Raw genomic sequence first — 10324 nt, 5'->3', positions numbered from 1 at the left:
CTAGAGGAACAACTCCGTGTACAGTTTTGCATGTTGCAACCCAAACAGACAAGACCTTTTCCCTTATAATGTCTAATTTATTTGATCTTTAGTTTTGCTAACATCCACAACAACCTTCAGAAAGGAGTTTCCTAATTAACTTAAGTAGGCTTATGCATAAGTAATATTTATGCAAGTGAACTGCATCATATAGTTTGCTTCTGTGTTAGATGAAATGGGTTAGATTGTTTAAAAACTGGATGCCTGAGAAATTCATTGGGAGTATCCTAACTTGTTACACAAAACAGTATATATCCATTCTTCATGCACTTTTTTCCATGGGATTTATGATTTGTGTTCCTGTATCATGACCCCACTCAGATGTTTCTTTAAGCTAAACCATCTAGTTAACTCTTCCTCATAGATTTTCCTTACTTTACTCACAACTTAGTGGAGGCTGGGAGAGTACGGTACAAAGGGACTTTCCTAGAGTCTTCTGTTCCTAGAGTCTTCTCTTGGTCACTCTTAGAAAGCCCTGTATTAGGCAGATCTCTGATATCACCTATTAGGGCTCTTTGTATCTATAACCTTATGTTTATCCTCAGTGCTTCTAGAAAAGCAGAGGAGCATTTCTAGTTCATTAATCCTTTTGTGATGGGATGCTCAGGACTGCCTGCAGCATTCAGGGTAGTGACATGGCAAACAGTGCCAATATTTCCAGACAATCACAATAGCAACAAGTCAGCTATTTGGCATTCCTAACACTGTATTAGCTTTTTTCAATTGTTGATGAATATTGACCTGATATTTTGTCATTGGCTGGTTTACATGATAAATGTTTATAGAGCCTTTACTACAATACTGGGTTACAAGAAAGTTTGACAAAAAAACAAAGCACAAGTTTGTCACTAAAACACAGCAAGAGAGCTAAGCAACTGAGCTGTCTGTGGAAGAAAGCAGAGAATTTTGCTGGTAAGATATCCCAGAGAAAATCCTATATGACATAAAAAGTGCTTTGCTGCAAAGCTGCTAATGGATCTTTCTTTTCATGTGCTTGTGGATGCCCTGGTCAGGCAGGGATCTCTACTCCAGGAACATCTTAGAACCTGCTAATGACTTTACAGAAATGTGGCCCATATAACCTTACGGAAGACAGCTAGAAATGATAGGATTTTGCAAAAAAGGATCTACAGTTGAAGTGAATCACAAACATGTAGTCACAAATCAATATGACGATGGAAAATAAGGCAAATTTAATTTTTGTCATGAGTAACAGGAGTGTAGTGAGCACCTCATGGGAGACAATTATTCTGCTCTATTTAGCAGTGCTGAAGTCGCAGCTTGAATACAGCGACTATTTTTAGACATGGCAATTTAAGAGGGAAAGAAAGTCCTGAGGAAAATGATGAAAGGGGGATCGTGTGCTCTATATTGTATCCATTTTTCTTCCCATTTAAAGAATACAAGGATACAATATAGAGCACATAGTCATGTTATCTAAAAAGACTGGGCAATAAATATTTGGCTTAGTTTACTGGAAGGAAGGTGAAAACCTGATGAAAACAAGAAAATTTTCAATTATTTGAGTAAGATAAATGGCAGAACATCTATTTAAGCAAAAGATTTCACAGGAAGTGCTTAAAAATAATTCAGAAAAAACAGCTGTGAAAAGAATGCAGGCATATTTGACCCTCCTCAAATAACGGTCTAGTTATGTCATGACTTTATCTTATACCAGTATAGAGGTTACCCACATTTACCCATTTCTGAAAACAGTGATGCCACTTTGAAGCAAACTGTACATTGGCAAGTCACTATTCCTTGCAAAGGCTGCTCACTTATTTGCATGTGTGCTATGCCAGCACCCTGAATTCTCAGTCTGGTTTCATTCATTATGGCATTATCACTGCTATTGTTAATTTAGTTTTCGTGCAAGTGACCTCTACTACTTCACGATTATGTCAGGTAAACGTGGCCCCAGCAGAAACACATGATGTGGTGGTAAAACATGCTCTGACAAGACTAAGATCCTGTATAAGGATAGGAGCCAAATGCTGCTGCTTGTGCTGGCTCCTTGCCCCCTGGCTCACAGACATGCCACCAAATATGGGCCTTTTTCAAATATTGCCAGACTGCAAACACTTGAGCCTAATGAGATTAGCACTAAAACACAAACCAAAAAAAAAAAAAACCAACACCTTTATCAAATAGACCAGCATATTAGAGAAAAAAGGCAAAAGTTTTTTTTTTTTTTTTAAGGGTTTTTTTTTTCCTCTGGAGAAAGCAAAGCAGTAATACTATAGACCGAATTTAAGTGATATCTGTTTGAACAGAATAATCCTGTATTTTATGGTATCTTTGTGTCCTTTGGTCATTAAAACTTCCACTCTTCCTTGAAAGAACCAAATTAGCCTTGAAAAAAGAGGGAGAGCTTTTTCTGAAGGGCCTCTGCAGTGCTTTAAAAGTTAGCCTGTATCTCAACTCATAGATGTTTTCTGAAGCATGTAGGAAACACCTTATCGATTCATTACGTTGTCCATAGCATCCTCAGCTTTCCCTTTGGAGTCTGAAGTACATGCTGCTCTAGTCTGCTGTCTTTATTCCTATTATGTCTTATCTACCGAATGGAACTGCACCGTTAGCGGTGAGCCCCCCATGCTCCCTCGGTGAGAGGGGAAACGCAGAGGTGCTGTAAGACTGAGATATACCTAAAACGGTCCATGCTGTGCTAACAAGTTGTAGTATTACACATTCAGGAAAGTTTAAAAGTAAACTGGATGGAGAAACTGTGCATCAACAAGACACTCCATATTCAGCTGATTTGGTAGCATGGAGATCACCGTGAACCATTATCCAACTAACAGAAAAGAGGCTAGTTGAAAAGAAACCATCCTTGGAGAACCAGTTTCACCTCGGAGCACTAAAGATGATGACTACAGAGCAAATGAATGGAACAAAACAAAACACCAACCACCTCCGACCAGGGAGCGCCACGAGCGGCACTGGGGGCCGCGGCGCCGCCTCACGGTTCAACCGCCGCTTCCGGGGCTGGCGCAGGCGCCGAGCTCTGGGGCTCGTGATTGGTCGGCTCGTGATTGGTCGGCTCGGTTTTCGCGGCGTAGAGGCGCCTCTCCTCCCATTGGCCGGCTCCCTGGCCGGGGCGGGGCCCAGCGCGGAGGCGCCTTTGGAACGGGCCACCCGGAGCAGCCCGGCCCTCGGCGGGCGGGGCTTCCTATTGGCCGCTCGGGACGAGGGGCGGGCACTGCGCGCGGGCGCGGAGGGAGGCGGGGCCACAAGGCCCGCGCGGCGGCCCGCGCTGTCAATCCCGGGAGTCAGTTAGCGGCGGTGGGCGGGGCTAGACCAACGGTTGCCTTCGCCATTGGCTGGCGCGCCTCAAGGCTCCGCTGAATCCCACCAATCCTCGGGGAGCTTCCTACCTTCCCCCCTGAGGGGTAGCCCGGCCCGCGCTCTCTCTATGGCCCGCGCTGCCCAACGGCGCCTCGCGGTTGGCCCGCGGAGCGGGAGGGGCGGGGCGAAGGCCTCGGGGCGGCCATGACCGGAGCTCGGGTGTCCCCTCCGGCGTGACAGTCGGGGCGGCGCGGAGTGCGCTCGCCCCCGCCTCGCAGCGCCCTGCCCGCGCCATGGAGGACGAGGAGGAGGCGCGCAGGAGGAAGGTGGAGGCCGGCAGGGCCAAGGTGCCGCCGGGAGCGCCGAGGGGGTGGTGGGCGCGGGGCGGCGGGAGGAAACCCCGGGTCGGCCGTTATTTCTGTCCGCGCTGCGGGCGCCCGGCCCTGCTCCCGGTGCTGCCGCCCTGCCGTGTTCCTCTGCCCCTTGAGAAGGAGGTAGAATCGCTCTCCTCTGGGAGCAAGGAGCAGCGTGAGGTAGTGCGGGGATCTCCCCACAAGTTGGTGTTTTTGTTTTCCTGTGAAGTTTCTGTTTTTAACAAGATTTCCTTGCAGTTACTCTTCTGGAGAAAAAATGTATTTCCAGGTGAAAATCCTCCACTGCAAAGACAGAAACTGCATGTTTTACTACCTTGATGACTAGTCCACTTGCCCTTGTGCCCATGGTTTGGTAGTGGGCAGCCATGTCTGTTTGGCTTGTTCCCAGTTGGGATGTTAGTGCTTCCCGCACCTCTCACAGGCCCGTGTCTTCATTTAGGGGTAGCTTGGAGGGACCCTACAGTGAGCACTGGTGGCCTCACTGCTGCCTGGAGATCATGTCCTGCTGGTAGTTGCTGGTTGCTAGAGGGGTAGCGCCTAATCGGTATTAGTTCTCGTGGAAGCTTCTGCTTTGTTTGGGACATGATGCTCTTCAAGAAGTTGATCGGAAATGAAAGGATTTTTGTTTTCATTCACTGTTTCTGTTGCATTGTGGGCTGCTGCCACCCTGTTTCACCTCTAGAAATCTATCCCCGTGTGGCAGTGCGAGTGTTGTCCACTGAAGGAGGCAGAAGCTCCCGGGGCTCCAGCTGCAGCATTCCCCCTTCTGCACACCCCAGTGGCTCTGAAACAGAGGATGTAGCTAGGAGGGGGTGGTCTTCTGATCCACATCAGCCCCTCTTTTCCTTGGGTGCAGTTGTTCTCCCGTAGATGTGTTTTCAGCCATTTTCTGTGTGGAAGTCCAGTGTGGAGAGCAGGGACGTTGTTGGCAGGGAGTAGCTGCTGCTCAAGGCTGGAGCTGCACAGAGCAGCTTGATGGTGGTCAGCACTGCTCATCCATGCTGGCCTGTTCCACCCAGGTGTCACGTTACCAGCTGTTCCCTCCCTTAGCAGTTCCTTGCCCTCTCTGCCCAGACACCTGCAGCATGGACACTGTCTCCTGGGAGAGAACGGAGTTACTTTTTGGATGTTGATTGAGAGAGAACTTTGAGAGCAGGACATTTTCAGGCTGAGAAGTTAGATTAGCTGTGGCAGGACTTCTATGAACATTTTGTTTCTAAAACTGAGCGTAGTGTCTGATTATAGTTCTTTGGAAAATTGGGATATACTTGCCATGAACAGGTTATTAGTTCACACCTGTTGTACAGTTGTTGTTTGCCACTGGAAAAAGAAAAAAGTACAAGCTTGTGTTACATTTCAAGTTATGCACACAGTGTCAGTGTTGCGTCCAGGATTTTTTATTAAACATTGTGCTAAGTATATCATACTCTACAAAAAAATCATTAGCTTCCACATTACTCTGTTGCTGTGAGGTAGTATCATATACGAGATAAACAGAACAATGAGGAAAATGTTAAGGAAAGCACAGGGAGAGGTAGTACTTCCTGTAGTTATAAAAATGTCACAAAGATCCATTTTTTTTCGCCAACAGATTGTGGGGCCAAGATTTTTACAAAAGAGCTAGACCAATTAATGGAAGAAAAATCTCTTGCAGTTTACTAAGCACACAGATATTACATTTAGCTTTGGAAGTCAAATGTGTGAGCAGCAGACTCCTCACTACGTTCACTCAATCGCTAATACACACAACTAGGTGCTTGTCTCACTTTCATACCCTTAATTAGATCCCTGCTGTTGAAGAGCTGACCTCTGGAATAGCTGGATGTTGGGCTAACTGCAGGAATACATAGGCCTTTGGTGTTCTCCAGTGTAGTTCTCATATTCTCAAGTCCATGGTAGGACATAGTTATGCTGGGTAGGTGAGCTGCAGGACTGTAAATATGATTTTTTGAAAAGGAGAAAGCAATGTGAGCTGTGTTTAGTGGTACAGGATTGTTTTCCTGTGATGCAGGCCTGCAGCAACACATGGTCCATCTCTGGAGTGACACAAAAATGTTCAGTTTGCAGCTGGATCCGCTCCCTGTTTCACGCCACTGCATCTTTTAAGAGTACTCGTGCCAACAAGGGGCAGGAGTGCCTGGCTGGCTGCATGGGTCAGGTTGTAGCTGTCTGGTGTAGGTTGTCCTCTGAGGTCCCTGTGTTCTCCTACTGAGTGAATCCAGAGGCGTGAATTGTGTGTTCATTTTATTTTTTATTTATTTTTATTTATTTTTATGTTATCCTAAGGTTTTTAGTCTGCTGAACAATGGCTAGGGAAATGACTATATTGTGAGTGTTTTCCTCTTTAAAACAATGCTTGTATTCTTTTTTTATACAGGAATAAAAACTGTGTAATAAAATTAAAGTGTATTTGAAGCTATCACTGAATAATAGCCATCATTCCAATTAGTGTATTAACTAGTGACTATTTAGCAGTAGTAACCGCCTACAGTGGTAACTAGTAACTAAACTGTGACTATTTGGCAGCTAAGTTCCTAGCATTGTCAGTTCCTTCAGATTATTGTCTTTGATAAGTGCAGTACTAATAGCCATTTTGTTAATAATAGATTTATGCTTTGACGAGATAATCATTTTTTTGTAGTTGATGGTAAATGCATCTCCTATTTTTAATTAGAAAGCATGTTAACCAGCTGTGTGTTGTTCCTCATGTGTCAGAAGATTTTGCTATTTCTTCATTTAGCGTGATGGGAACTTGAGAAAGGAGTGTGCATTCTCCCAGCAAAGGTTCCTTCTTGTGATCAGTTTGAAAAACTCTAGCAATTGGTTCCTGGTTTTGAGAGTGCCTCTTGCTCGTCTTCACTATACCTGAGAGAGGCTAAAATTCACTTGAATGATCTGTTTCTTTTTGCATGCTGATATGATGTTCTATTCTGTTGCATTTTCTGTGGAGCTGTTTTGGTAGTGATTTCTGCAGCATGTAGTGTGTTAAGTGAAGAAGCAGATGATGTTTGAGGTAAGCTGAGGAGAGCTGAACTGCGCAGAGTTTGCTGCAGCCTTCCTGAGTGCTGACATGTGTCCCTGGGCGTTTGTGACAGAAGTATGTCAGGTGGGGCGGGGGAATGCCATGGCTTCCCCTCATTTCAAGGTTGAAGTGAAGCTTTTGCTTTGGCACGTGCTGTGAGAAAACAAACTGAGAATTGGGTGCATCCTTAGGGGCCCGGGATGCTTTGTGTTCCCAGCGCCCTTGTGTGTTACTGGTGGGGATGAGGGAACCTCTCCGATGGTGACGGATTAGCGTGATTCCTGGATGCCCCTATGTGCTGCTGCTTGTTGGGTGATGGTCTATATAGCTGGTAATACTTTTGCATGATACTTAAATTCATATAGTTGATCAAAAGCTTTAGAAACTTGCTACTGACCCAGACCACAGTTTCACCACCCAGTCATCCCATAAAGCTGGGGCATATTTGAATACAGACATCTTTTATGGACCAGCAAATTCCCTTCTCTAGGTAGTTCCTTAGATTTTTAGATTAGTTGGTAGTGTTTGCATGATATGTATATATATATTTATATATCTCTTTATATATCTACATACGCACATATAATTAATACATATAAACTAACAAAGTAAAATAGGACCTTTTTTTGGGTCATGCACTTAAAAATTGTTCAGTCATGGAGAGTTTTGGTATTTTAATGTGAAATATCTTATGTGCTCTCACTTCACAAAATCATTTACTGCCCTGTTGGGTGTCCACTCTTTCTGCCTTTCGTTTCTCACATTTACTGATCTTTTTTTTGCACCTGTTCTTGTTTTGTCTTGCTCAAGCATCTTCCTCTACTTGCTGTTATTCTTTAGGCCTCATCCTGTGCTCTTTTCCCATGTCATCTAGTTAATTAGTGCAATAGCTATTTTTGACAAACAATGCCATCCATAACTACTAGGGTTGACACCTGATTTTAGAGAATAGCATTTGTATCTCATTACAACTTTATTTACTGCTCTGTTCATTTTGCTTATGCTGAAAGACATGGTACCTGGCAATCTTTGTATAATTTGCATTCAAGATTAGTAACTGCAGGAACCACAGAACTTAAAAGAATATATTCTTTGTAGATAAATGGCCTAACAGCTGATGTAGGAATCTGCTGTCTGCCAGAAGAAGAAGAAAAAAATTTAAACAGGCTGCTCAGTGTATGAGACATATAACTGTATACCTTTGAGCTGAGATTTCTTTTTCTATTACCAAATTGGTATATAGGTAATAAGGAAGGACCCAACTGAATCTATTTCACAAGTTGAATGAAAAGAAATGAATGAGACTTCTTTCTGTATTGTAGCTGTATTGCGGGAAAACCAAACTATGAAGCAATTGTTTCATGTGTGTATTGGAGGTACTTTGCAGCTATGGATGCTTATGTCCTGTTGTCATTTTGACTATCTGTTTTATCTCACTGGAAGGATATTTTAAAGGGATAGTTGATAACCTGTGCTTGCAACCTTGGAGAAGGTTTTTGCCCTATTAGACGGATGTCTTGGAATTATGTTGCGAGACATTAGTTGGAAATGCTGCTTAAATGCAATAGTTGAGTTGAAAATAAGATTATCTTCTTTAAGCTGTTTAAGGTGCTAAGGAAAGTTGTGTAATAAATGCTGTCAGTGACATTCTTTGCAAGTCCCAGGTGCTTTATAGAACTGTGAAACTCTGATAAAGTAGAGCATCTGATTCTTCAACAGAAGAAATTAAAATGACCTGGCTTAATTAATTTTCTATTTATGTACTACAATCTGCTCTCTGGCTAGGAAGTTTTGCTGTATTCTCTTAAGGGGATGACAGGGAAGGAGTGTGAGGACTCACTTCCGTTAATTTTAATCCTAACGCTTATTCTGGCAAAGATCTATTTAGATACACTTCTGAGGGTTGCTGTTTTTGCCAGTCTTGCAGAAAGACTGTGATGCTGCTCTTTATTTATCTTTTTCCTTTTCTTTTCCCTTCTTTTTCATGATTCTAGTATATGAACAACTCATTCCTTTACTAATCTCTTTTGCTGCAATTCTGGATTGTTATTGACACATGAAACCTCACTGAGTAAAATTTGATTCTTGTGTTGAAATGAGTTTTTAATACTGGTGAGGGATTTCTGGATTAATTGTACAGTTATCCAGTTAGATATTGGAAGTGTAGAAAGTAGGAAGATAAAGCAGTTTTTCTGCAGATGTACATATTTCATCAAGGCAGGATATTCTTTGCCACCCATGAGTGTGTTAATCTTGTGGTCCTGCTACCTTTTCCTCACTTACCTCTCCCTCTACCTCTTCCAATCTTTTCTGCACAGCTTGCTTACTTCAGACAGCGAAAAACAAAAAGTGGCATCACGCAGTCGCAGAAAAAGACGGCGAAGAGGAAGGGCTCGTCTGTCCACACGCATGACGTTCCGAAAGAAGAGCACGCACTAGTGGCCCAGGACTGTGACTTTCCACCAAATGCTCAAAAAGGTCCAGAGAGTGAGGCTGAAGACATCAACCTGCTAGAGGCAACAACAGAGACAGAGGTAAATCTTAGTATTTCTTGTGTTTCACTTCATCTGCAGATAAGTATTCTAGATGATTGTTTTATTTAGCTACTTATTACCTCTCCTATCTCTGGCACTGGTTAGCACTAAATAAGGCATCTTTACCTGTAATAAATAAAGAAAAACAAACAAACTCCTTCAAGTGTTGTAAGTAACTGGAAAAAAAAAAAAAAAGAAGGCTTTTCAGTAGTTGAATTTCCATTATGTGAGATGAATAGACTGTATTGTCAAGAAACTGTCTGCTATTAGCCTGCTAAATTGAGGTCTTTCACTTTTCACTTCCATGAACTTTTCTTTGGTAAATTTTTGATTCTGGGGTTGTGAAATTCTTTGAAATCTATTTTGAGATGTACAGTAGATGAGTGAAAGTGCCATAACTTTGTAATGTGCAGCACTTATTTGGCTTTGTATCACCTTGCTGTCTCAAACATGCTTGAAATTTTCTGGGAAAAAAAAAATTCTTTCAACCTGCTTTAAGTAGGTACTGTAACCACTGTAAAGCCAGCATAGATGTTATGCTAGGTTCTCTGACCTTTTTTTTTTTTTTTTTTTTTTTTTTTTTGTGTGTGTGTGTGTGTTCTTGTGCCTGATGTAGTTCAGTATATTTGTACTTGTGATTCTCTACAGGTGACCCTGTAGTCAAATTAATAAACATCAAAACACATCTTGTGATTAGGAGAGAGCTGCCGATAGACTAATGCGTGTAATGTTTTGAATTAAATGCTTGCTTTTTTTGCTTCAGCTCCCAGGCAAGATATTGTTTTGTATTGTTTTTTGGATTGGATGATCTCAAAACACTCTTTCCCTTCCTCTCCCTCCCTTCCTGCCTATCTCCCCACCCCTCCAGTAGATAAAAGCAAAGCATAGCTTTGGATAATGTTTTTTAGGAATCTTATTTGCTTCAGAAGTGATAGGCTAATGCCTAGAAAAACCTCAGAAGGTACCAGGCATCAATCTGGCTACAACAGTATCCTTGCAATGTATTGCAAGGAAAAGGCAATGCCTTCTGCATAAAAAAACTGCTCTCAACGGTTTGCACATTGAGC

The 10324-nt window shown here is 42.8% G+C and overlaps 1 protein-coding gene across 1 annotated transcript in view; it reads left to right on the top strand.

Annotated features, from left to right (window-relative positions):
- Nucleotides 1-3612: 3612 nt before the first annotated feature.
- The window catches only part of PCNT (pericentrin), a 77007-nt gene continuing 70295 nt past the window's right edge, over nucleotides 3613-10324 (top strand). Inside the window, exons 1-2 of the mRNA XM_088536700.1 lie at nucleotides 3613-3674; nucleotides 9042-9257. Of these exons, the coding sequence (XP_088392826.1) occupies nucleotides 3621-3674; nucleotides 9042-9257 (270 nt within the window). The 5' untranslated portion in view covers nucleotides 3613-3620. The remainder of the gene's footprint in view (nucleotides 3675-9041; nucleotides 9258-10324) is intronic.

Source organism: Tinamus guttatus, unplaced genomic scaffold (genome assembly GCF_059628265.1).
Source record: "Tinamus guttatus ecotype Peru unplaced genomic scaffold, ASM5962826v1 Tinamus_guttatus_pri_ptg000702l, whole genome shotgun sequence".
Classification (NCBI taxonomy): Eukaryota; Metazoa; Chordata; class Aves; order Tinamiformes; family Tinamidae; genus Tinamus; species Tinamus guttatus.
Note: the sequence above shows the minus strand (reverse complement) of the source record. Positions and strands in the feature narration are given on the sequence as shown.